Raw genomic sequence first — 27,424 nt, forward strand, 5'->3', positions numbered from 1 at the left:
TGAAGGTCTGTGTCCTCTCAACATTCCTATGTTGACACCTAACCCCCAGAGTGGTGGTTTGGGGGGTGGGGGTGGGGGCCTTTGGTAGGCGAGTAGATGAGGAGGGTAGGGTCCTTGTGAGTGGGATTTGTGCCCTTCCAAGAGCGAGCCCAGATAGCTTCCTCGTGAGGACACAGGGAGAAGAGGCTGCCTATGAACCAGGCAGGCACAGCCCTCGCCAGAGACCTAATCTGCTGGAGCCTTGAGCTTAGACTTCCATCTTCCAGAACTTTAAGAAATGAACACGTGTGGACTATAAAGCGGGCCAGTCTGTGGTATTCTGTGACAGCACCCCGAGCAGACTGAGGTACAGACTTTCTCCCATTCAGAACTAACAACTCACGCACGGAATCCCTGGGTTGGCAGTTTATTGTAAAAAACAACGCCCCAGTTCCCACATCTTCCTCGGCCATCATTTTTCTTAACAGAAGCAGCTATGACAAATCGGGGGTGGGGGGTGGGGGGGGATATATTATCTTTGCCAACTGACACATCTGCAGAGGTTTCATGAGTAAGGATGATTCAAAAGCTCCTGGTTGTACTCCTGAATCAGGCGAAGAGCAAATGACAATATAAGAACAGATTTTGTTTACAACAATATCATAATACAACGTTGAATCATTACAGTGCAGTGGTTATAATTAAGTTCACAATCGAATATGCGCAGCCCAAACCCCAGACACACTACAATCACCCAACTGCTTACAAACGGGAGGGATCGGTGCAAGCAGCTGCCACGTGAGGAGCGAAAATCAGAATCGGTACGGCTTTGCTGGCAGCGGGGCTCGGCGCCGACAGCCCCCTACTACTCGGGGAGGCCCCGGGCCACCCTCACTTTGAGTCTTGGTCTTTCTTTTCATCCAAAAGGGCCGAGCGGATCCCCAGCTTTTTCAGTTCCTCCACCAGGTCCCCATTCTGGTGCATCTGCAGCAGAATGTCACAGCCCCCCACGAACTCGCCATTGAGGTACACCTGCGGGATGGTGGGCCAATTGGAATAGTCTTTAATGCCTGCAGGGAAAGAACATTTAGGTGTCATTTAAATGCTCAGAGCTGAACTTTTCGTGACAAAATCTGTTTTCTACCCACTCCTAGCACAACACCCAGTGTCCCTCCCCTGCGTCCCCCCATCCTTGGGGAACCACGGGTCTGCCACAGAGTAGGGGGGCTTTAGAGTCAACTGGATCACTGTGTAAATGCTACCTTTTCTGATTACCAACTGTGAGGCCTCCCACAAGTCACTCAACTGCTCACCTGTTTCCACCCCCACCTCCCGAGGTTCTCCTGAGTACCGGGGAGGTGAGGCCCTGCAACGACAGCTGTCAGACCATCAACAGAGACCGATGGCGGACAACCCAACCGGTGGAAGTACGTCACGCCAGAGGTACAAAGCCATAGTCTCCCTTCATCTGCCAGACATGGATTCCGTGAAACAAAACTTAAATGCTAAGACTTCATTTTCAAATGGACTACTTAACATGGGTCCATCACAGTATGTCTGCCAGATGAGGCAGGCCTCACCTCAGGCTTTTCGTGCCTGGCTGGGTTGGTGAACAGCATCAAGATGTTGAGTCACTGGGTTTTATTTTTAATAATCCTCATACCCAGAGGACAATCTCTTTCCTATGGCAGACTGCAGCCCTCACCCTATTCAGCCCCACGGGTGGGCTCTCCGTGGGGCAGGCTGATTTGGCTTAGCACAGAACTTGCAGGGACTGAGTCAAAGCAAGGAAAGGCCCGAAGCTCGGTTAAGGCCCATGTCCTGGGCCAGGTGCAGGGCCATGGGGTGAGAGAGACCCCCTCCCTGTTCTCAAGAGCTCACAGCAACCAACCAGCATTCATGTGATTGGTCCTGTGTGCGAAACGTTCTGAGGACACACAGAGATGAGGCGCCTCCTAGGACAGGGCAGCCACATGATTGTTCTGTTCAGTTCTGGACCATGGGGCTGATGGTCTTAACAAAACAGTAGGAAGAAAATGTGGTTTCAATCTTAAGACAAAAGATTACTCTTTCCTCATGTTCTTCCACACCATTCCACCTCCTTTCTACAGATGAGAGACACTTTTAAAAATATATCCATCCATAAAACATCTGTGTTGGTCCTATTAAAAACAGAGGATGATCAAAATCATGACATATGACAATTAATCACTATAGATCATAGTTGCTATTTTTATACTTCTACAGATAGGTAGGTATTTTTAAGTGGCTAAAATAAGCAGACAAAATAAAACAGAAAAGTCAACAGATTCTTCAAACAAAATACAATACTATGCAAATTAAAAATGGCTCAAGTGGTGGTTTTCATGTAAACAAACTAAAAATACAAAAACTGGTCCTTGATACCCTATCACTTATTATCAAACATTTATTTTCTAAATAAAATCACCAATGACTCATAGGACTCAATCACAAGTCCTAAGATGCAATGTGTTTTTCTCTCTTAAAAGTCACTACCTTCTAAAAAAACAATGACTTTGTTCTAAACCAGAACACTAGAGAAGGCCCCCCCCCAAAAGAGGGCTTTATCTTTCTCCTCCAGACTTCCCCTATGGAGAAAGGGTTACAGTATCGTAGGCCCCAAAAAGCATACTTTTTTTTTTTTTTTGAGGTGTAACTGACATATGACATTATATTATTCCAGGTCTATAACATAATGATTTGATATTTGCATATATTACAAAATGATCACTACAGTAAGTCTAGTTACCATCCATCACCATATGCAGTGACAAAGGTTTCTTCTTGTGATGAGAACTTTTGAGATCTATTTTCTTAAAAACTTTCAAATATGCAATACAGTATCATTAACTATAGTCACCATGCTGTACATTACAACCCCAGAAAAGCATACTTCTAAGCCACTTTGGATGTCTTAAAAAAAAAAAAATCAGCTAGAGGTATGGGGGTTACTAATAAAGGGAAAATTCCATTAACCATCAGAATATCTTTATAATACCAAATATCTAGATATATTAGAATATCTTGATCAATTCAAGTTTTTCATCCTGCATCCTGATATTTGGTGTTACATAGATGACTCAGCATTTAAGTTTTTTATATATATATATTTAAAAGCTCTCTCCTCAAATAAGTTTATCAGAACTTATTCCACAACAAAGCCAGTTATAAATCTTTTTGACTGAGAGTGGGGGTGGGAATTAAGGCACGTTTAAAGTAAGTATGAATTTCTTTTAATTCTTTGAAACTTTCTCAAATATCTTCCATATTGTGTGCATGAACCATTTATGTGCATGGTTTTATATCTGGGTCTTTTTCAATTAGTAATACATTGTGTTAAGCCTTCCAAGACAATGAATATCTATGGATTCTTTCAGTGAGTGCCTCCAATTTTTGAAACACACCAAATACGAAAATAAATTTGCCATCTGAGGTTCACTCCAAACGACACACAACCAATCCTACCAAGTAGTTTTTTTAAATAAAATCTTTGCAAAGCAGAAGAATACGTTGCTCTCGTCAACCATGTTTACAGTACCACACTCAGTCAAAGCTTCAGGTTCGTCTCGTTCATTAAGCTTCACCTTGCTACAGGTCACATGTCCAGACTGGAGGGAAGAGGATGTGCGCCACCAGGATCCACTGTTACCATTAAAACTACCAAACAAGTGGGCTTTCCAACCATCCTGAACATCTGACACATACAGGCACAAGCAGGGGACACAGACTCCTTCTAGACCCTGGGGCCAGGCTCTCTTGCCGAATAACTTGTAACAAGAACTCAGGAGAACCGGCCTCCAAGCCCATGATGGCACTGTGACAGAGGCCATGGTGCCTACTGGCTGATAAGTTTATCAAACGTAAACTTACCTGCTTCTTCGGTTTTAGGGTAACAAGCTTCACAGGCAGCTGGTATCAAGGCAAAGAGCTTTGGCCTCGTCAAAAAAAATACTGGTTTCCATTTTTTAGAAGTCCGATGACAGGTTTAAATATTTAAAGACATAGCCAAGTGATTCCTACAGCATGAAGCAAGTAACTTCCAATAATAAAAGACCACTGTTCATAAGTTGAAAATGAAAATGAATCCTGTCAATTCACATATTAATTGTTTAGACACGGCTAATTTCTCTCACTTTTTAATTTTCAAAAACTGCAACATACAGCGATAGTTCTTACAAATTTCACTCCGAATAATTCAGAGAGAAACTCTTAAAAATTAGGGAATCATATCCAAAAATGGATTTTAATGGTAATCATATTTTACAGATGACAGATGACAATGATTCAATTTGGAACAAAAAATATTGACTGCTAAGTTATATAACAGGGTAATAAGAGGAATTGGGAGTAAAAAAGGAGGCAGTCTTATAAAATCAGTCTACAGATACCTACTGCCCCACCAAAAAAATGAATATTCCAAAGCATCAAATCAGAGGGGGGGGGAGGTATTAGAAAGTTCCCTTCCAAAACTTTCAAAAGGGACTTTTCAAAATTCATCACATTTCAGAACATTAGACTTTGTTCCCAGTTTGGACAACAAATTATAGGAGCACCATAATTATAGTTTTCTTTTTTTCTTGGTAGATTTTCACCATAGGAGGAGCTTCCCATTCTGATGCAGATTAATTCTGCCTTGGGCAAGTCACTTCCCCTCCTCTAGCTTCCTAGAACAGAGAATGACGTCAGTACCACAGGAGATCATTGGAGCTGAGAGCAAGGGAAGGGGCCAGTGACAGAGTGAACAGGGCACCCGCTTAGGGTCAGCCGGCTTTGGCTTGCCAGCTTGTAAATGCAGCATCAGATAAATCTGCTAATCTCTTAGCCTCAGTTTCCCTACCCTTGAAGTGGGAATAACTATACGCCTCATGGATTTAACATGAAGATGAAATGAGTGAAGGGATTAAACTCCCACAGTTCCAGGTACAAGGTGGATATTCTCTCCACCACGATGTCCCCTACACCACCCTTCAGTCATGCTTCTCTGAGAAATACACCCAGTGGGGAAGAATAAAGGAAAAATACCACTCAGGTATGCCGTGCAGTATGAAAATACTCATTTGCTGAGCTAAGGGTTACTCAATTTCATACTCTTTTAAGTATTTTACATACACAACCTCACTTAACCTTTGCAAAAATCCTACAGGGAGTGCATAATTATCTCTATTTTACAGATGAAGAAACCAAGGCTCAGGGAGGGTATTTGACCAAAGTCACAGTGCTGGCAAATGGTGGAGCCTGGATTTCCATCCAGGTTTCTGGGAGTCCGAAGGCCAGGTCCTAGACCGGCAGAGGTGGCCTCTGGCTTGTGGCTGGCATGTCACCCCTGCCCATGAACTACACTCGCACTGCATGTGTATCCACAACACGTGGGACTGTTCCACACCTTTAACACAAATGGAATTGTGCCATAGTTACCTTTTTTGCAATTTATTTCATGACTAAACATTGTATTCTTTGAGATACAGTCACATGGAATCCATCTAGATCTAGTTAGTTTTGGCCACAACTTCGTTTTCCACCACATGACTACACTACAGTTTGTTTATCCAGTCTGCTAATAGACCAAGATCCTCTCTTGCCAATTTTTCGTTATTACAAGCAATGCGTCCATGAATACCCTTATATCTGTCTTCTAACTCAAATACAGGGAGTCTTCCTCTGGAGAAAGGGGTGGCAAACTATGGCCATTGGGCCGTATGTGGTCTACTTCCTGTTTTTGTAAATAAAGTTTTATTGGGACTCGGCCACACCCATCCATTTACGTACCTTCTGACTACTTTCACGCCACAACAGCAGAGTGGAATCCACACAGACTGAAGTATCTACTCTCTGGCCTTTGACAAAGGAAGTCTGCCAACCCCCACTCTAGACCGTATACCCAGGAGTAAAGCAGCTGGGTCTTCAGCTACGTTCACCTTCAACCTGACCCGGTACTGACAGTTACTCCTCCAAAGCGTTAGTACCCTTTTATACTCTCATCTGCAGCATGTAACACATCCGCCACACCAGCCCAGAAACACCACTTGTTAATCTGACTTCTAACATTTGCCAGTGTCATAGATTTGTTTCTGTTGCCTTAAACTCCCTGATACTGAAAAGGCCGCGCACATTTTCAAATGCTTAATAAACATTCAACAATAGGATAATGGCTATTCATTCAACAGACACTGCTTTTGATGCAAGGAACACAATGGTGATCTGAACAGGCAGAAATTTAAGAGTGTTTATGTTTTTAAGAGCATGGAACAGAGTTTATGATATGACAAATAATAGTATTTACTTATTCATTATAACAATCATTGAGGGGCACCTGGATGGATCAGTCAGTTAAGCATCTGACTGGTTAAGTGTCTGACTCTTGGTTTCAGCTCAGGTCATGACCTCAGGGTCCTGGGATTGAGCCCCGTGTCAGGCTCTGCACTGGGTGAGGAGCCTGCTTAGCATTCTCTCTCCCTTTGCCCCTCCCTCCGTCATGTGCACATGCGCACTCGCTCTCTCTCAAAATAAATAAAATCTTTTAAAACAAAATCATGGAGGGCGCCTGGGTGGCTCAGTTGGTTAAGCGACTGCCTTCGGCTCAGGTCATGATCCTGGAGTCCCGGGATCGAGTCCCGCATCAGGCTCCCTGCTCGACAGGGAGTCTGCTTCTCCCTCTGACCCTCCCCCCTCTCATGTGCTTGCTCTCTCTCATTCTCTCTCTCTCAAATAAATAAATAAAATCTTTAAAAAAACAAAAAACAAAAAAACAAAATCATGGAAAGCTCGCTCTGCATAAGCAATACACAAGGTACTCAGGCAGTGGCATAAGACATGTTCCCTGCTCTCGGGAGGGAAAATACTATGCCCAGATACGCATGATCTCAAATGCATTTTTTTAAAAAAACGATTAGAAGCTAGATCCAAATGTTAATAATGGTGGATATGGAATTACAGGTAATTTCCCTTTTCTTTATTACCTTCAGTGTTTCCAAGTTTCTTCAATGAGCATGTTACATTTACAACAGAAAAATGAAAGAGATTCTTTGTTAGACCAGGATTAGGATATGCTGACATCTGTCTACTGGGACCCAGTCCCTCTGTGGCCACCTTCTGTGTGTCTTCCAGATCAACAGGAAAAAGAAAAGACCTGAGAAAGACCTCACAGTCATCTTTGTTCCCTGGGTCACAGGCTGAGACCTCTCTGCATCACACGTCAGGGACAAGAAGACAGCATCTCCAGGTGTTCCTCGGGCTTCAGGCCCTTCGTAAAGCTCTGACACAAGAAAAAAGGAAAGGCAATTTTGCAGGAGCCCCTCTCCAGTTACAAGCAGTGACCTTGGGTCTGGGAAAGGTGCACAGATGTATCTGTGGCTACCAAAAGCAAGCATCGGACAGCCTATCAGCTTCTCTCGGTAAAACTCAAGGGTGCAGAGAGCAAAGAGATGAAGAGTCGTCATGTTTTTATAAAGTCTTACCCTGACTAAACTAATCCCCACTATGGGAACGTGCTCACACCACCCTGCCCCAGTCTGAAGGTCAATATTTGCATGCATGTTTATTTTGGTAAGCCACCAAAGAGGTGTGTGTTATGTCCAATATATATGCAACATATTTATTGACCAAGATAATAATCTGGTATGAAACAAACTGGGAATGAAAATGATGAAACTCAATGCTCAAGAAACTTAAGGGCTAAATTCCTACTGCTGTTACTTAAACACCTGAACGTGAGACTGGAAACCAGACGCATGACACGCATGACACGCAAGACAGGAACCTAAGTGCTATGAGTAAACCTTCTTATTTCTGGTCCTACTTTCTTCTTATATTCCAGTATACCCCATGTCCAGTTATGTTAAACGGGAGAACATGGGGTGCCTGGGTGGCTCAGTCAGTTGACCAATTGCTCAGGTCACGATCTCAGGGTTGTAGGATCAAGCCCTGAGTCAGGCTCCTGACTCAGTGGGAGTCTACTTGAGAATTCTCTCTCTCCCTCTCTCTCTGCCCCCTCCCCACTGCTCGCTCTCTCTCTCTCTCTCAAATAAATAATAAATAAATCTTTAAAAAAGAAAAGACTGGTGTTGTGAGTTGAATTGTGCCCCCTAAGAAGATATGTTCAGGTCCTAATTTCTCTTCCTCCCGCCCCTCCCCTCTGTGCTCTCTCTCTTGCTAAAATAAATAAATAAATCTTAAAAAAAAAATTAAGAATAAAAATAAACAGAACAGAAACCACAAACCAAAGACCCTCAAAACCTTATACTAAGCAAGCTGTCAATGATGCGACTTTCTATTAACAGTCCTACCAGACATTTGCAGGGTACCTGTGGTAAGGTCCCCGCTGAAAGATTGCAGAGTAGTTTCCCCTATCTTATCTTTTCTTTTTAAATTTTTATTGTTACGTTAATCAACATACATTACATCATTAGTTTTTGATGCAGTGTTCCACGATTCATTGTGCATAACACCCAGTGCTCCATGCAGAACGTCCCCTCTTTAATACCCATCACCAGGCCAACCCATCCCCCCCACGCCCCTCCCCTCTAGAACCCTCAGTTCGTTTTCCAGAGTCCATCGTCTCTCATGGTTCGTCTACCCCTCCGATTCCCCCCCTTCATTCTTCCCCTCCTGCTACCTTCTTCTTCTTTTTTTTTTCTTCACATATATTGCATTATTTGTTTCAGAGGTACAGATCTGAGATTCAACAGTCTTGCACAATTAACAGCACTCACCAGAGCACATACCCTCCCCACTGCTATCTTATCTTTGAAGCAGAGCAGCCTGCTGCTGGGTGAAGACTGCAGCTCCCCCGCCTTGTACATGAAAAACACCCCAGGGCCTAGCAACACTCTAGATACCTGGTGCCTAGTGACACTCGAGCAGGAAACAACAAACAGGATTAGGGGCCTAATACAGGGCAATATCACACATAGCTGGTAACGTTAACCTGCCTTCCCTCCTCCTAGTTTCCACCCACCAAAACCCAAGAGTTTCCCAGGGATTAATCTGGGGAAAAAAATACTGACTCTGAGAACCACAGATTCCAAATGATAAAAAGGCTCCTATTGAGTGGTGCCTTCTGCGTTCCAGATGAAATGATGGGCACTTTCTAAGAAGTTTTACTTTCTCTATTTTTCCTCATAAAACCTTTGTCAGGTTTGGTTTCCTTATCTTCCTATTACCGAAAAGGAAAATGCAGTAATGTGACTTGTTTAAGGTTGCACAGTTGATTGGCTGCAGCCAGATTCCAGCCCCAAGCCTTTCCACCACACCAGCTTGTCTGGTCAAGGAGGGAGGACTAGGACTGATCATTCCAACCGGAGAACAACAGTCCTAAGTACGTAATAACAAACTGTAGAATTCTAAATGTAGAGTAACGGGGAACCTGGTGCCTGGTAAAACTGTTTTTAGAACACTGTAACTAAAGAATAGCACTAGGCTCAGGGAGATAGATGCCAGGACTCGTCACTGGAGGTCTCTAACTGGAATGCAGGATACTAAGCCGCCCGCTAGGAGGTACACGCACAGCCTCCCCATTTCTCCACCAACTCTGACCAAGGAAGGACGCTCGCCAAGGAGCAGATCCATGTACTCCACTGGCCCTGTCCTCCTCCCCCACTGAGATACATGTAAGGTTTCTGGCATGGTGCTCAGCATAAAAGGTACTATTAGCTGTCAGGGCCCTCCCTCCTCCCCATGAGCCAGCGACAAGCCACAGGACCTGCTGCATCTGGCCCCACACCCTGATTGGCCCCAGGTTCCTTGAGCTCCACCCTTGAGTTAGCTAAGGCCCAGGGGTCATTCTTCATCCCTCTCCCCACAAGCCTCTCCAAGCCCTAGCCCCCACCCCCCCCAATCCGGCCCTGTCCTCGAGTATCTAAAAACAAAGTTCACGTCTTTTTCTTCAACACCAAGTGATCCCCACTAAGACCAGTCCAAAAGCTGTGTCCACCCCCTCTTCGCAGCAACAACATAGGATGGTTCCTGACACCCCCAGCCCTGAGGCACCAGGCTAGTCTCTGACCCCACCAGCCTCTGACAAGGGCAACTTCGGCCCTCCCTCTACCATCAACAGCACCAGCTCCTTACCACGAGACAGGCCAACTCCCTCGACGTGTCCCCCAAAGTGCCTACCTTAGTGGTTCTTACCGTATCCCTTCCCACCACTCTCCTCGGACCGAGCCTGAGCGATCTGGCCCCAAAAGGCCTCTCTCGGCTCAGCGTGGGGACCGGTGAACAGCTAGGACTTACCCAATGCCCAAGTTGGCAAGAGTACCAGATGCCCAGATCCTCAGGACCCACTTCAAGTCAATCATGCCCCCACCCGACCCCGAATACAGAGCAGTAGCCCGTGCCCCGACCCGCTCGAACCCCCCCCAGAGCTTGCGCGGCTCACCCCGGCCCCGCCGAGCGGCCTCGGCCCGTCGCCCCTCACCCGGAGGGCCCTGACCTTGCCGGAGCTGGGGGTCGTCCAGCACGTTGTAGGCCGCGTAGTTGCGGACGCCGTGCAGCCGCAGGATCTGCACCACCGCGTTGCTGAAGCCGCACTGGGGCTGCTCCGGAGTCCCCTTGAGGAAGACCACCACCTTGTCCTTCTTCACCAGGGCGTCCAGTTGCTCCGCCGAGCTGCCCCCGCCGCGGCCCGAGCCCGCCGTCCGCACGCCTGGGCCCCGCAGACCGCCGCCGCCCGCACCGCGCCCCCAGCGGAGCAGAGCCGCCGCCGCCCGGCTCAGGGATCCGCTCATCCCCGCACGCCCGCCGGACCCCTCGTCGGCCCGGGACCTCGGCTCGGCCCCCCGACCCCCTCGCCTCGTAGCCTTCCCCGGGCCCGCGGTAGCTCGGCCCGCCCCCCGGAGGATCTCATTGGGCTGGCTCCGAACTTCTCCCCGTGATTGGACAACGCTAGCCCGCACTTACTCGATTCTACCAATCATATGGCTCGTCCGGCCCCCGACAGATTGGAGGCGGTCCTTAAACTTAAGCCGCATCCTACAGCCTTACTATTGGCCGCTGGCAATCGCTTTGTCAGTTGATTGGAGAGAGTGAATGTCCATCAGCGTCACGCTCCGATGCAAGGAGAGGCGAAACGAGGGGGAAGACGACTTCCCTCCGGAGGGTAGACGGGCCTGCTGGGATACTCCCGGATGACTGGGGGAGGCAGTGGGCGGGTTTCGGCCTTCCGCGGAACGCCGGGAAGGGGTCACTTCCAGGCGACGGTTCCGGTTCCGGTGTAGGCGGTGGTTGAGTTGCCGTGGCAACGCGGTAGCCGGGCGCCGAGTTCCTGCATCAGGGGCGGCGGCGGGGCTGGAGTCGGCCCGGGTCCGCCTTTCCCAGCCTAGGTGAGCGAACCCGGCGCCTCCGTAAGGCCGCGGCCGAAGGCGGCCGTTCGTGGCAGGGACGGGCCGGGGCCGGGCTCTCGCGGCCGGGACTCCCGCGTCAAGGCGGGGACCACGTGTCGGACGTCCCTCGGCCCCGCCGCCCGCGTGGGAGCAGAGGCCCACACCCGGCCCCAGGGCTTCCGTCTCCAGCGCACGATTATTTCTCCAAAATAACTATTATTTAAAAAGTGTGTAAGGTTCCCTTGTGTGCGTGGTCCCCTCCGGGTTTGGGGCTTCGTGGACTTTGCAGCCCACTTAAGTCCTTTGGCCTATGGCCCAGGAAAGCTTTGTTGAATGGGGGAGCTAAGAGGGAATTGGTTCGCTGGACAGACGTTCTCTGGGCTGCTGCTGCGTGCCGGGCACGGTGCCAGCGTGGGATGTCCAGAGAGACTTGGTGCCCAAAGCTGGTAGTCAGCGGGGCAACTGAGAAGCAGGTACAAAGGAGGGCTCACTGCTTTCTCTGTTCTCCATTGTGCGCATTGCACCTTGACATGTATTCATTAGCTGGTTTATTGATTTCCCTCCCGGGCACTGGAATTAACTCGCTGCTGCATCCTCAGTACCCAGAGCAGTGCTTGGGACCGGGCAGGTGTGCCTGTTGGTGGAATGAACAGTTCCGGAAGATCGGGACTCGAGTGAAATCCATCTGTAGTCTTGGAGCCGCGCTGGGTTGGTGGTACCCTGGGGCACACCAGACTTGCAGAAAAAGCATACTCCAGAGGAAGCTGAGGCATGACTGCTCAAGAGCCAGCGGTTCTATGTGCAATTTTCCTCTGATAGTCCTGGGTACTGTTGCCACGGTGATAACGACTGCGCCATGTCGTTATCTATCGACCAACAGTAAGAGAAGCTTTGCAGTCGAGATATTGTTTAACAGACGGAGTGGTTTCTGTTGGACACTAAGTACTGCTACAAATTACTTTTAAAAAACAAAAGCCTTAAGTATTTTAAAAATTGTTGCTGGAGGTGACGGGCTTTTGTTTCGGCGGTTCTCAAATTTAAAACCAGAAAATTAGTAGGGATGCTGTTAGCAAGTACTCTTGCAAGTAATCATTCAGCATGAAACTTGAACCTTAGTAAACTGAGAATAAATTCAAGATACTACTCAGAAGTGTTCCTCAGTGACCTATTTATTTCATCCTCATTGATGCTATGGCTGTGTGATAGTTTTCTAATGGGGGACCCAAAATTGATCAGCTCCTTACAGAATCCTTTTTTTTTTTCTCCCCCAGATTCATGGATTCCAGGTAAATCAGAGGAAGAGAAATATATAGGAAGTGTGGGGGTGCTGAAGCCCAGGCGTTCCAGAAGACCTGCGTCTGGTGCACTTACATTAGAGAATAGATTATTTCCCCAATCACCTCATTTTCCCTCAGGCTTATGTTATAGTAACTTTGGGTTGGTTTGTTTGTTTGTTTGTTTGTTTTTAAATAAATGTTGGTAATTTGTTCCTGAAAATCTCCAACTGTTCATTGCCTACTCTAAACTGTCTGATCTGTTTTTGTATTGACTGGAATAGAGAGAAGAGCTCACAGACTTATATTCTGAAGAGGCAGAGATGTAGGACAGTGACGGGGAGCAGTGTATCTCTTCCCTAGTGTGTAACGATGGTTTGGAAGCGAAGTTGTCTTTCTTAGTTATCAGACATTTTATTAAATTGAGAATAGAGCTGTCGTTAGAGATTACGAGTAAACCTTGAGCAGGAATAATACGGAGCCTGTGTTCTTCAAACCTACAGTAAGTAGAGTTGCTGTGTGCGGTAGAGACTAAGAACATAGGTGAAACCTCAGGATTTAGGAAAGCCTGTCTGTGCTCCTTGAGGACGCTCAGTGGGTGGCTTTGATAGCATGATCGAAGGCAGGAAGATAAATCAGGTAGCTAAACCAAAGAACTTAAAACTATAGATCTAAATTTTAAGTTTTTACTAAAGCAACCAAAAATATAAAATACTATGTATGTTGAACATATTCTTTTCTGTATTTAATTTAAAAGCCACTCTTGGAGTACTGGCACCAAACATGATTAAAAGCACCTGGGTGGCTCAGTCAGTTGAGCGTCCGACTCCTGATTTCGGCTTGGGTCAGGGTCTCAGGGTCGTGAGATCAAGCCCCATGTTGGGCTCTATGCGGAGTCTGCCTGAGATTCTCTCTCTGTCCCTCCCCCTGTTCATGCACACTCTAAATAAAGAAAGAAGTGGAAAAAATGGTGTTCAAAATGTTTCTCCCAAAGCATCAAACTCTTATGTATAATTTGGCATTTTACTTTTGAGGTTTCTCTTTAGAAATTCTATTATGACTGAATCACTATGTTGCATACCTGAACCTAATATAACGCTGTGAGTTAACTATACTGGAATTAAAAGAGAAAAAAAATTCTATAATGAAAACGTGACAAAAATAGACTTCTTTAACAGTTGTCAGAAATCTGCACTTAAACTCCAGTGTATTTGGGTGTTGAACACAGAAGTCAATAGTCATTATCAGTTTGTGATCTCTCCCACCTGGACATTAGTGAGAAGGTAGGGCTGGGAAGTACACAGAAACTTCCTGGATCCTGGGATTTGGATCACAAAGTGTAATTAGACCGCAAACTAAATAACCATGCTATGAATAAACATGCTGACTCAAGCATCCTAAAAATGTTTTTCTCCCTGTGCTTATTTATAGATAAGGTTTTACTATATACCCACCCCTCCAAAAGCAAATTCATCATTGAACCTATGGTTAAAAACCTTACAAATGTGAGATTCTTCCTATATATCAGCCCTCAATGAAGAGTCAGGATTACTGAGCCCAAGAGGATCCATTATTTGAACACTCAGGATTATATGTGTCCATACCCTGACTTCAGTCTTGAAATCCCTGCTTCATTCCTGCAAAGAGGGTGTATTTCTGTGCCTCGCATACATGATACAGACATGGGAGGCCCGAGCCGGCCAGAGCATTCTCTAAGTGTCATTTTAAGAGAAAAGTGGCTGCTTGGACTGCGCAGGGGGTTGAGCCACCCAACATTCCTGAGCTAAAATAACATTTGAGACCCAGAGTTCCATAGACGTGAGCCGGAACCTGAACCCTTTCTCAGTGGTGCCCTTAGCTATTATCCAGTAATTTTAGAGCATCACCACAATCATGGAATTAGCTTGATTCCCCAGCTCCCCTAAAAATAGTGTAACGTGTGAGAAACCAGGGCAATGCCCAGCCCCCTGAGAGCATTTTTGCCAATCCGTCATGCCAACATAGAAATGCCTTTTGGATTCTTACTACCTCTCTGACGAGACAGCTGGTTTTCTAAATACTCCTCTGGCCATGGGAGAGGCTTCAGGCGTGCTAATCTCTCTTCCACCTCACGTGGGCTCGGCCTAGAGACAGGAAGGCTGGCCTCATCAGGGCCCCTTCCCATCGGTCCCGCTCTCCTCCTCTGGGTGAAATGAAGAGGAATGGTGTGCTGTAAACTGGGGTAGCTGAGCCTAGACAAACATTGGGAGATGCAGCTGAAGAAGCATTTATGAGAAGCCTGGACACCACAGCAGCACCTGATTCTGTCCTGGGATTTGGACGGCAGAGGTGTGAGGCCTGGGTTCTAGTGCTGACATCACTTAGACTTATCAGTTCCTTCTCTTGGGGATTTTCCACCCCTCCTCTCTTCCGCTTCCTGGGTTTGTGAAAATTGTGTTTGTGATGTCTGCAAAAGGTTATGTCTATTCCAAGATGTTTTTATATGAGGGCTGCAGAGTTTTAAGAAACCCGTTTATACTCCTTTCTGCTCCTAAACAATTACCCCCCAAATAATTCCATCTTGCATGTGCAGCATACCATTGTGTTCTTGTACATGAACTCATTTGAACCTTTCATTAACTCCAGTGGTCCCCAAATTATGTTCTCTCTCCAGCATTTGTTTATAACATCTTTTGGCAGACCGAGCACTTTGGGTTCCTCTATGTGTTGTGTTGCCTTCAAAGCACTTTTTTTTTCTGCTGAATCACCAGCAAGTCCTGCAGAAAATCAAATATTCCTGAATTATCTTCGCTGCGTGTGTATCTATTGGATACAGATGTGATCTGTAGACTCTCTGAAACTAAAATGGCAACAGTTTCAGTCCAAAAATCCCAAGAAAAAAATATCAACATAGCTTTTCACTTCGGAAGCTCTGTGGTCCTTTGTCCCCACGCTGCTTTTCTGCATTAAGGCCCGAACTCTGCTGTAGGCCTTTAAAATCAGGCATGTGCTGGACTATGCTCTATTGAGAACCTCATTTTATTCAGAGGAAAAGAACCCCAATCAAAACCTCCTAAAATATTAAGAAGTAAGTGGTAATCAGAAACCATGTGAAGACTTGATTAAATGTGATACAATAATTGATTTTTCCTCAACTGTCTGTTTAATGAAATTTTTCATGTTTTACATTATGTGTGTTTGTTTGTTTTTTAAAGATTTTATTTATTTATCTGAGACAGAGAGAATGAGAGAGACAGAGAGCACATGAGAGGGGGGAGGGTCAGAGGGAGAAGCAGGCTCCCCGCGGAGCAGGGAGCCCGATGCGGGCCTCGATCCCGGGACTCCAGGATCATGACCTGAGCCGAAGGCAGTCGCTTAACCAACTGAGCCACCCAGGCGCCCCTGTTTGTTTGTTTTTGCCAGCAGATAGTTTCCATAGCTCAAACTGTTACTATATTCCAGCAGCTTCTGAGAAGGTGTCTGGACCCCAGGGTGTAAAAATCAAGCAGCCAGTGCTGTTGTGTGTCAAGCCTGTATGAAGATTTGTCTGTTAGCAGAAGGTTTTGTCTCCCTCTGATGATCACCCGAGTTTGCAGCCGGAGGAACATTTAGAAAATTTTCATTGTTTTCTTTTGAATGATTACTAAGATGTATTGCCAGGGCCATAAATACTCTAGGATGAGTCAGAATTTCACTTTGTACTTTAGCCTTTGAGTCTGAATAATTTCATGCCCTCAATTAAATCTGGCCATCAGTGGGGGGTTCCGTTGCCCCAGCCTTCTACAACAATCCATCCAGCCAAGGATGGGAAATCACCCCATTTGACAGAGAAGCGGGGGCGTGTTGGAAGTGGGAGGAGACGTTAACTGTTTGTTTTCCTTTACAGGGAAAAATTGGAGGATTTTAAGTAATTTTTTTTCTTTTATGGCCGGAAAAATCCCTTTTGTTAATTCTAAACTTTATACTTTTTGAGAGTGTAGCCTAGTGAGATACAATTAATTGATATCAGATTTCTGTAAGCTGGAGTTTGAGAGTTTTAATAAAAGACTACATTATAAACCAATCATACTCTGTAAAAGAAAAAAAGGGGAAGCGCTTTGCAAAAATTGGGTGGCCAAGAGAATCGTGTATGAAAAGCCTTGAGGAAAAGGTGACACATCTGAGGCCATCTCCGCCCTGCTGATACGCAGTGACCTGGCACTCTCTTTTCTGTGGGGACTTGTGTCTGCGCAGCGCTAAGTGTCTGTGTCCCACTGGGTCATCTCCCTTCACCCCATGCAGCTGCAGCCCTGTGATAGATCACACACTCTGCTGGCTGGCTGCTGGTTGGGGACAAGGCCAATAATATCCTTTTACTTGAAGGGATTTTTGCTCGTGTTCAGAAGTAGCGCATGTCTTTCAAAATCATTGCCTTTTGAGAAACTTGGAGCACTTCCCGAGCACCCGCCTTTCCCTGCACGGCCTGTAGGGGGCACTAGTCTATTTAGGAAGCCAGGACAGTGGGCGCCCACAGCAGCTCTCCCTGTCCTTGCACAAGGTGTCTGGGAAGTCATCTCCTTGCCGGATTCCAGGAAGAGGGCCTCAGTCCTCCAAGGCCTGCTCTTGTTTTAGGGACGGGCTAACTTTTCTAACATGACAGTCACAACGCATGAGAAGCAGTAAACTCGAAAGGCTCAGACTAAGGGCAAGAAGAAGCCCTGACAACCAGGTTAACAGGAGATTGTACAAACGAAGAAGCAGACTCTCTGGGATTTTTTTTTTTTTTTTTGGTAGAGCAGCATTCTGGGAGCATTTGATGTAAGCAGGGCAAACAGCCCTCACATGTCACTATGCCTTGCTCTTTAGAGCCTCATAAAATAATTCCAAGGCACCAAGAACATTATATTCCACAAGCTTTGGTGAAGAAGTCGGGGAAACAGCATATATCATATTGCCTACACTAATTATACATACATGGCTTCATTAAAGGGGTTGGGTTAGGGGCACCTGGGTGGCTCAGTCGTTAAGCGTCTGCCTTTGGCTCAGGTCATGATCCCAGGGTCCTGGGATCGAGCCCCACATCGGACTCCCTGCTCCACAGGAAGCCTGCTTCTCCCCCTCCCACTCCCCCTGCTTGTGTTCCCTCTCGTGCTGTCTCTCTCTCTCTCTGTCAAATAAATAAATAAAATCTTAAAAAAAAAGGGGGGGGGTTGTGTTAAAAAATAAACTTCAGGGGTGCCTGGGTGGCTCAGTCGGTTAAGCATCTGACTCTTGGTTTCGGCTCAGGTCATGATCTCACAGTCTTGGGCCCGAGCCCTGTGTCGGGCTCCGCACTCAGCCGGGAGTCGGCTTGGGATTCTCTCTCGCCCTCTCCCTCTGTTCCTTGCCTCTGCGTGCGTGTGCCCTTCTGCTCTCTCTCTCTCTCTCTCAAACAAACTTCAAAGGAATACTGTCTTCCATCATTATGCCAGATAAACAATATTATCCAACATCTGTTAGGTACCTCCTATTAGTCCATGGTAAGCCCCTTAGAAATACTAAGTTTAATTAGATGGTAAGGGATTGAATGATATTGGCATACGGTTGGATCTTTGCAAACTGTGAACCACATGTTGGGCTTGAGAGAGCTCGGCCAACAGCAAGCCTAGAGACGGCCATCCATACGACATCTGGATGCTGTTGTAAAGCGCAATCTGGAATGCGCACCTAGAGGCATCGTAGAATGTAACCACTTCGCGTCCTATGGCCCAGCCCTGCTTCCCTGCTGTAGGGAGCCAAGCCCTTCAGAGGCTGTGTGTGGATCAGTTTTATTTTTTTCTGCCCCCCTCCCCGCCACTAGACCATCAGCTTCTAGTCCAACAGAATTCATTATTTTGCCCCTGGTCCTTAGCCCTGTACCTGGCACTTAGTATGTGCTCCACGCATAATTCTGGAGTAAAGAACACGTACCACAGTGAGCAATCCCAGATTGCACGAAACTCCTAACCCTGACCACAGATACCGCAGGATTTGAAGACACATTACGGCATGGATGCTAAGGAGGATACAGAGTGCAGTGAGACACTCCCACTCCCAAGGGCCTCACAGTCATATGATGGGGACAGATGCAAGAAAACAGTACAGCGAGTCAGGCCAGAGAAAGCTTGGTAGAGGGGACAGTGCTTGAACTGTGTCGAAAGAAGGGTGGAGAGCCGCTGTTTGAAAGGGAAGGACGATCCAGGGCAAAGGCTCCGAGGCCCACGAACGCTCCGGGAAGATAATGAAACGTGGACACAGCTGAGGGCCTTGGGCTCTCCTCCCCGGGGCGGGAGAAGGTCACCGAAGGAGTGTAAGCTGCAGAGCTCTGGGGAGCTGCCCCAGACAGGCATGTTGAGGATGAAAGGGAGGGGGCGGATTGGCTGAGGGGGGCCAGGCAGGGACTGGGGTGAACGAGGGGTTCCCTTAGGACCTACGGCATCTGGTGCCTGGCCGGAGGTGGGGAGTGGGCTGGGAAGGAAAGGCGGGGACTCAGGCTTATCCCCAGGTTTCTGGCTTGGCAGCCCGTGGCTCCTCCTTGCTGAGGCTTGGCATACAGGGGAGAAGGGGGGCGGGGATTGAAGGGCAAGTCATGAATGCTTCCGGACATTTTGAAGGGACTCAAAATCATTAGATTGTATCTAAAATACGGGGTCACGGGGTGTCTGGGTGGCTCTGTCGGTTAAGCGTCTGCCTTCGGCTCAGGTCATGATCCCAGGGTTCGGGGATTGAGCCCCACATCGGGCTCCCTGCTCCGCAGGGAGTCTGCTTCTCCCTCTCCCTCTGCCCTTCTCCCCCCCCCCCCGCTTGTGCTCTCTCTCTCACCCTATCTTAAATAAATAAAACCTTTTAAAAAATAAAATAGGGGGGCATGTTACACTCAGATTGTTGCCTCTATAAGTCTGGGCTATAGATTTGGGCAGGGAGAGCGAGAAAAGGAACAATAGAAGAACCTGGAGAACATGTGCAGTTAGGGAAGGACAGGCCATGGGACTGAGAAGAGGCAGGAGGAGAGGCCAGAAAGGACCGGAGTGTCCCCTGGACGATCGGGCAACTGAGGTAAGCATGGTGGTGGGCCGCAGCGATCAGGGTGTCCCCTGGACCTCTCAGGGTCTCTGGAACACGAAGGAGCCAGGCCAGTGGACGTGGAAGGTGGCTTCTGGCCGTTACCTCTGCGTATGCAGGCAAACCCAGGGTTTGTAAGCCGAGCACACGGGGTCCAGTCCTTTTGCCCCGATTCAGCCGTGAACAAGTAAACATTTCAGTGTGGATGGTGAACAGCCTTGACTCCCAGGCGTCGTGCCAGCAAGGACCTTTCAAACACCCAAGGACACCGAGATGTGTGTGCTGCCTTCTCTCCCGCCTGTTCACCGGGCTGCTTCTGTCTGCCGAGTCCCGCTTTTTAACTGGCCAGGAGGCGCGGTGAGCAGCCCTTGCCATCCTTCTCCGCACGCCAGCTCTGCAACATCAAAGGAGAAGTGGAGGACTGAAGTTCGTTAAAATCCTGGGCCGGGTGCAGCGCCTGCCGAGCAGGGACTTGCAGCCGTCCGTCTGGAAAGCACCGGATCCGTGCGTCTGGGCTCAGCCGTTTGCCGCAAGATTCTAACACGCTGTGGACGAGGCTCCTTTAGGGAAAGGGCCTCGTCTGCTGGGGAATTGCCTTGGGCCCTCAAGGACTGTCCTCAAGAGCTTGAGGTGTCACCCAGACCGGGGACCTGTTAGACACAGCCCCTCTGGCTGGAAAGCACAGCATCCTGAGGGTGGGCTTCCCCAAAGAGCAGAGCCCCGCCTGCTCGTGCGCTGCTGGAGGGTACCCCCCCGTGCCCCGAATGCCCTGCCGGGGTTCCACCACCCACCGGCCAGGCGGGGCTCCGAGGCCTCCCGGTCCCCTGGGCACAGTACTTCCACAGCACACAGCACTTCCTCAGTACCTATCACACAGCCCGTCCGCGGTACCTCTCACGCAGCCCGTCCGCGGTACCTCTCACGCAGCCCGTCCGCGGTACCTCTCACGCACCCCGCCCGCGGTACCTCTCACGCAGCCCGCCCGCGGTACCTCTCACGCAGCCCGTCCGCGGTACCTCTCACGCACCCCGTCCGCGGTACCTCTCACGCAGCCCTTCCGCGGTACCTCTCACGCAGCCCGGCCGCGGTACCTATCACGCAGCACTTCCGCGGTACCTATCACGCAGCCCGTCTGCAGTACCTATCACACAGCAGTTCCACAGTACCTATCACACAGCCCGTCCGCGGTACCTATCACGCAGCCCGGCCGCGGTACCTATCACGCAGCACTGCCGCGGTACCTATCACGCAGCCCGGCCGCAGTACATATCACACAGCACTTCCACAGTACTGCGCATCCAGACCTGCCAAGCCTGCCCTGAGCAAGCAGAGCACACCGCAGCCGATTTCAAAAACATGTCTCCAGGGAGCGAAAGGACAAAGGATTCCTCTGCGTCCTCTGTGGAGAAGTCTTCCTGACTCACTGCCTCTTCCTGACTTGGAGTCGGTCCCGAAGGTGTGTTTGGAAGCACCGTCACTGCAGGGTCTAATTTCCCACAGTAGCACACACTGGCCCCGAGGAGCGTGAGCACATGCTCATCGTCCTTACCCTCGAGACAGCTCCTACAGGGAAGACAGGGCGAAACTGCCCCCCCCACTTTCTAGATGTGGAGACGTGGTGGGGGGGCCCGCCCGGCTCAGCCAGCTGGGGGATGCAGAGCCCAGAGATACCCCAGGTCCTTGTCCAGAGGTTCTCACCCAGAGCTTTTCACTCTGCCCGTCCACACCAGGGCTGGCCGCCACGACACTCTCAAGGCTGCATTTAGGTTTCAAAACAAAAACAAACAAATAAGCCAGGTTGCTGGTATCCTGTCATTTATTTTTTTTTTTAAGATTTTATTTATTTATTTGACAGAGAGAGAGAGAGAGCACAAGCAGGGGGAGCAGCAGAGGGAGAAAGAGAAGCAGGCTCCCCGCTGAGCAGGGAGCCCGATGTGGACTCGATCCCAGGATCCTGGGATCATGACCTGGGATCATGAGCTGAAGGCAGAAGCTTAACCAACTGAGCCACCCGGGCGCCCTGATGCCCTGTCATTTTATGATGAAGCTGTAAGGGTCAGTGGCGGGGGATGCTGTGATTGAAGAGAAACCACACCACTGGCGTGTTTGGCAGCCACGGAGAGAGCCGAGGGCAGACGTGGCCTTCCTCGTATAGAGTAATTCAGAAGACACGAAACCACTCATGATCTGAAATGCCCTCAGCCAGCCCTGGGTGTTTTATGGTAGGAAGCGGGAACTTTGAAGCTTTTCTTGCTGCATACACAGGTAGTCAACATAACCAGAGCGCTCAGTCCTGCTGTTTACACACACTCACGCAGGACAGACTTCCAGGCTGGCGCTCTCCCTCTAGTGGCACATATATTATATGCAGGCTGCTCGCCTGTTAATAAAGCCAGTGCAGTTCTTTGCAAAGTACAATTAATTTTTCATCAATCACCTTGACCCTTAAGGAACTCATCACACCAATGAGGCCAGAGATGAACGCTTCAGCTTCAACGTAACTCCGTGTAAAAATATAACCTAAGAAATGGTTGGGGATTGAATCGTGACCAGGAAATGGTCTTCCCCTATTGCTACCAGACAAACAGAAGGCCCAGGGATTAAGCGTGGCCTGAGGCCAGGATGCCTGGATTTGTATCCGGTCACACATAGCTGTGTGATGATGGGCAAGTCGTTACCCTCTCTGTTCCTTTGTAAAAATTAGATAATGGTAGCTACCCTGAAGGGTGGTGATAAGGATTAAATGAGTTAATATAAGTAAAGGCTTAATACAGTGCTTGGCATATGGTAAGCCCTTAATCAATGTTAAGTATCATTACTACCCAGAACACCTTCCCCCAAACACTTGGACCTTCACGCCTCCCGTTTCTAGATTCCTCTAAGGTTCAATTCTGTACCGTGCAGTCTAATATTTGATGACACGCAGTGTTGTCTTGTGGTTTCGGTGTTATTTCAATGTTTGAGTCTTAATGCTGCATCCTCAATAGACTGTAAATCCCTGGTCCTAGGAACCATGTAGTTTACTTTTGCCAGATTTCTACAACGCACAGCCCTGTCCTGGGCAACCAGTGGACACATAAACATCCCTGGAGTGTGTGCATCACTATAAACAAGTAGGAACAAATCTGTGGTGTGGTATTATATACGGGTACTACAGCCAAGAGCTAACACGCGAAGTGGGAAGACTTACAGAGACACAAAAACCCCCATACTGAACGTCTATGGCTGGTTGTCTCACAACAACCCCCAACCGGAAACAACCCAGATGCCCTTCAACAAGCGAATGGCTAGACAAACAGCGGTCCCTCCATGCCACAGAACACTACCCAGCAAGGAAGTGGTAGGAACTCTTGATACAGTGAAAGTAGCCAATCCCCAAAAGTTACACACCGTATGAGTCCACTTATGTACTATTCTTGAAATGGCAAAAATGTAGAAATGGGAATGGATTAATGGTTACCAAGGGTTATGGAGGGGACAAGGACAGGGGGGAGGAGCAGCATGAGGGACCCTTGGAGGATGGGGAAGACCTGCATTTTGATAGTGTTCAGCGTCAACATCCTGGTCCTGATATCGTGCTATATCGTTTTACAAGGCATCACTATTGGGGGAAACTGGGTAAAAGGTACAGGGATCTCTCTGTATAATTTATCACAACTGCATAATCTACAATTGTCTCTAAATCAAATGAATTTTAAAAAACCACTTACGGCATGCCCAGCAGAAGCAGAAAGAGTAGATTGGGTTGCCCACTGATGGGAGAAATATGGCAAGCCTCTTCTAGAAGGGCTTTATTTTTTAGGAAGGAAGTTTGTTGATTGTACTTAACATTTTTGTTTCCATTAGTACTTAATCCTTGGGAAATATTAATAGCAGTGTTTAGTCATGCTAAGCGACATTATTGTCTAATACCATCAGGATTCACATGGTTGGTGTTTTTTTTGTTGTTGTTTTTGTTTTTTATTTGACAGAGAGAGACACAGCGAGAGAGGGAACACAAGCAGGGGGAGTGGGAGAGGGAGAAGCAGGCTTCCCGCCGAGCAGGGAGCCCGATGCGGGGCTCAATCCCAGGACTCTGGGATCATGACCTGAGCCAAAGGCAGACGCTTAACGACTGAGCCACCCAGGTGCCCCGGATTCACATGGTTTTTTTAAACTGGCAGGAGTCATTGAGAGATCATCTTTTCCAATCTCTCATTTCACAGAATCAGAAACTCAGAAGTGGCCCAAAGTTACACAGCTAACTAGCAGCATTAACCAGGACTAGAACCCAGTCATCCCAGGATCCAATCCTGTGCTTCCAACTGCTCTGTATTTTTATTTTATAAATGCAGCACAATTAGTGGATCTAGATCAATATCCTGAGTTACCCCGGTGTCCATGCTTAGCACCTGAGATGACTCATTGCCCTCTAGCAGGGGTGCCCCTGCCCAGTTATGGGATGGCTGCTGCTGGTGGGGACAGCAACTTACTCTGAGACCAAACCAGGCTGGTGGACCCCTCACCCTCCAAGCACATAATAGGACCAGAGTGGGATAGGACAGAATAACACTCGGAGGACTGGCTAGAAAGCAAACAGAGAAAGAAGCAGCTGGGAGCAGAGTCAGGATGAGAACCAGCTCTCCACGCCCAGATCAGGGCTTCTCTTATGGGGGATCCCAGAAATGGCCACCCCAGTGTGAACTTTTCATCACTGTGTGGCCAGTGGCCTTTATTTAAGTCATCATGAAGGGGGGAAGCCAAGCTAGGGACAGAGAAATGGAAACCTAAGTTTCCAGAACACCAATTACCACCTGGGACCCTGGGCACGGTCCCTACTTCCTGCCGTCTTGACTCAGTTTACCCATTGGATTAGCCAGAAGAGTGGCTCTAGCTTTTGTTCTGAGCTTCCTGTACAGACCAAACACGCAAACAAACAACTAAAAATCAGGCTTGCAAAATAAGACTCGTACAGATGGCTAGCCAACGACAAATGTGTAACAGACCTGAATCATTTCCCCGGGCTTATTAAATCAGCCCCTGCTTCCCCATGCTGGCTGCAGGGAAGGGACGTGGGGAAGGAGCAGTCAAAATTTCACTTTTTGGGAGACATTTTGTACGTTGCACAAACAGCCCCCACTGCCAAATGAGTCAGAATTTCCGAATGGCATAATTATAGGGCCTCCTTGTGGTTCCCTTTCTGGGCCACTTCCGAAAGGGAGGCCTCAGGGCGGGGTTTCCTGTGCTCAATTCCAGAGATGCTGGAGGGGCTCTCTCCCCACCCCCCACCCCCATCCTTTGCCAGAATTTTCTTTCCAGAGCAGTTTTCGTTTCCACTCCTTTCTGTAGCCGTGGGTAATGCTGAAGACTGAAGACGGAGGTGAAGGCTTACAGCTTCCTAGCGGCAAACTGCCCCCCTCTCCCGCGTTGATTACTCAACATGTTCGCCTTCAGTGTGGACTACTTTGGAGTGGCAGAAGACTGGCACAGAATTAACAAAAAGTCACGCCCTGTGCTTACGTCATGCTCGAGAAGAGCAACGGGAGAGCATCGTCACAAATCACCAAGCCCTGTAAAGATGAAGATAATATTAATGATGACAATAAATCTACTAATATCGGCATGTAAAATATTTTTTATCACGTATATTTTCCCCTATGGAATATTCTTGCTATGCCCACTTAAGAGATGAGAAAACCCAGGTTCTAAGAAGTCACATGGCTTGCTAGGTTTCACTCAGTGAAGGAGCAGAGCTGGGTCCGGAGTGTGGGTCTCGCAGCTTTGAGGTGGTGCTCTGTGCTGCATGAGCTGGGAGTTGGGAGGGTTTGGGGGGGGTTAGGGGGAGGTCAGGGCATCTCTATGCACACCACCACCCTGTTCAGGAGACAGCCCCCTGGGCACAGAATCATTGCACTGTGACCTCGACCTCTGGCAGTAGTTCTCTGTTTCTCACTCTCCATATCCCCAGGGACTCACACGTAGTAGGTGCTCAGGAAATATCTGATGAAAGACTGAATAGCTGTGTACTAGAACCTGTTGGGATCATGCTCTACCCAGAACAACTCACATGAGCGGGGTGCTCACACCACCAGGTGCAAAATCATTCAAGATGGATTCTTACTATTGAGCACATGTAACTGAAGAGGAAGCCAAAGATGAATAATGAACAGAAAGTTGCCAACTCGAAGTTTGGTGCTGGAGCTTGAGCTCTTTGCCTCAACTGTGCCAAACCATCTCTCACTGCAGGAAGCTGACTTCTGATGGCCTGCTGCTTCACCTTACCAGCAGAGCTGGTGGGACCATCTTCCTCCTTGTGCAAAGCACCTGACCTCCGTGTGCCTTCGTTTCCATCCTAAGACAGACTAATGGAACTTTTCCTAACCCCCTGGAAGACCTTGGCAGAGATGTAATGAGGAGATACACATGAAAGCATTTGGAAGAACAAAGAGCGTTATCCAAGTGCCAAGTATCATAATAATTGGTCATTGCTGACTGCACCTTCAACTTGGCTGTTGTAACCCCAAGGCTTGTGACAGCACCTCAGATGGAGGCGGGATGATAATGAGAAACATAATAGGACACCTAGAACCGGTCAAGGGGAAGCGTGGGAGAGGCCGTTCGTGGGCATCTCCTATGACCCTGTGGATAATTACAGCTTGATGAACAGAGTTCTGAGTTAGGAGGTGTGGCTGATACTGGCATTCTAACTCCAGCTAGGTTTACCCCAGTGTTACTTCTGGGCTGTGGCATTCTTCTGCTTTGCCCTCAGTTTGGAACAGACACACACACCCATACACATGCATGCGCAGCATGCACACACACACACACACACACACTATTACTATCTGGTCCTGTTTTACAATTTAATCTTTGTCTTTGGCACTGATTTGTTCGACAAATATGGATAGAGGACCAGATAAGCTCTCACTAAGAAACAAAAGAGGAAAACACCCTCTGGGAAGCGGTAGATCTGGGCCAGCTCCCTAACTCCTCAAGCTCAGCCTCCATGGTGTCATCTGCAAAATGGGCATCACTGACACCTAAATCGTGAAGACTGGAGTCCCCATGGTACACAGTTCCACAAGTTGTGTCGTTAGCGACTCTCATTCCCATCCAGAGGAGACAGAACCAATCAGGCAAACATGTTGTAATTACTCTGACAAAGATCAAGGCTGGGGTGGAGAGACAGTTCAAAGGGCCCTAGTGCGCTGGGAGCCAAAGGCAAGGAGGCAGGTAAGATTCAGACATTCTGCTGCAAGGTTTAAGAGTTGGTGGAGTCGCTGATCAAGGTGAGAGGGTGTGTCATTTGGGTGGGAGTGTGGCTCTGGGAGAAAAGGGAGACACTTTCCGGGGGCCTTGCGTGGGTGGGAGGTCCAGATTATGCTTAGAATTCACATTCCTTGCGGCTCACGCACCGTCGCCCCCTCTCGGCATCCTGGGGGACTCCCTTCTGAGCCTGGGGCCCAGAGATCCCGCGCGCCGTGGCTCCAGGCACTCTGGGGTGGGAGGGACCGGATGGGGTGCCCCCACTGTCAGGCCAGCTGATAGGTGTCACTTCCTTCTTGGATTTCGTGCCTCAGGGGAGTGCCCTGGCTTTGGGCCCCGCCTCGGCTCTCGCGGGGGGGCAAGACCTGCGAGCCCCCTAGCCTTCTCCCCAAATCTGGACGCCCGAGGAACTCCCTCCCCGATCCAACTTTCCCCGGGGGAGAGGCAGCTCCGTGTCATCCCCAAGGATGAGACCCCGGCCGAGGCAGGCAGGGGTCCGGGGATCCGGGCGGCTCCCGGGCCGGAGTGTGCAGCCCTGGGCGCGGGGCCGGG

At 48.5% G+C, this 27,424-nt stretch overlaps 1 protein-coding gene and 1 non-coding gene across 2 annotated transcripts; one reads left to right on the forward strand and one right to left on the reverse strand.

Moving 5' to 3' along the window:
* Positions 1-387: 387 nt before the first annotated feature.
* On the reverse strand, positions 388-10,801 carry GLRX5 (glutaredoxin 5). Its single transcript, XM_021679678.1, has 2 exons — positions 10,427-10,801; positions 388-1,049 (listed from the first exon to the last, which is right to left on the reverse strand). The coding sequence occupies exons 1-2, from the start codon at positions 10,719-10,721 to the stop codon at positions 871-873; spliced, it is 474 nt and encodes a 157-aa protein (XP_021535353.1). The 5' UTR covers positions 10,722-10,801; the 3' UTR covers positions 388-870.
* Positions 10,802-11,997: 1,196 nt separating this feature from the next.
* On the forward strand, positions 11,998-12,271 carry LOC123325926. The gene has a single exon (XR_006540759.1).
* The last annotated feature ends 15,153 nt before the right edge of the window (positions 12,272-27,424 follow it).

This window comes from Neomonachus schauinslandi, chromosome 9 (genome assembly GCF_002201575.2).
Source record: "Neomonachus schauinslandi chromosome 9, ASM220157v2, whole genome shotgun sequence".
In the NCBI taxonomy this organism is placed as follows: Eukaryota; Metazoa; Chordata; class Mammalia; order Carnivora; family Phocidae; genus Neomonachus; species Neomonachus schauinslandi.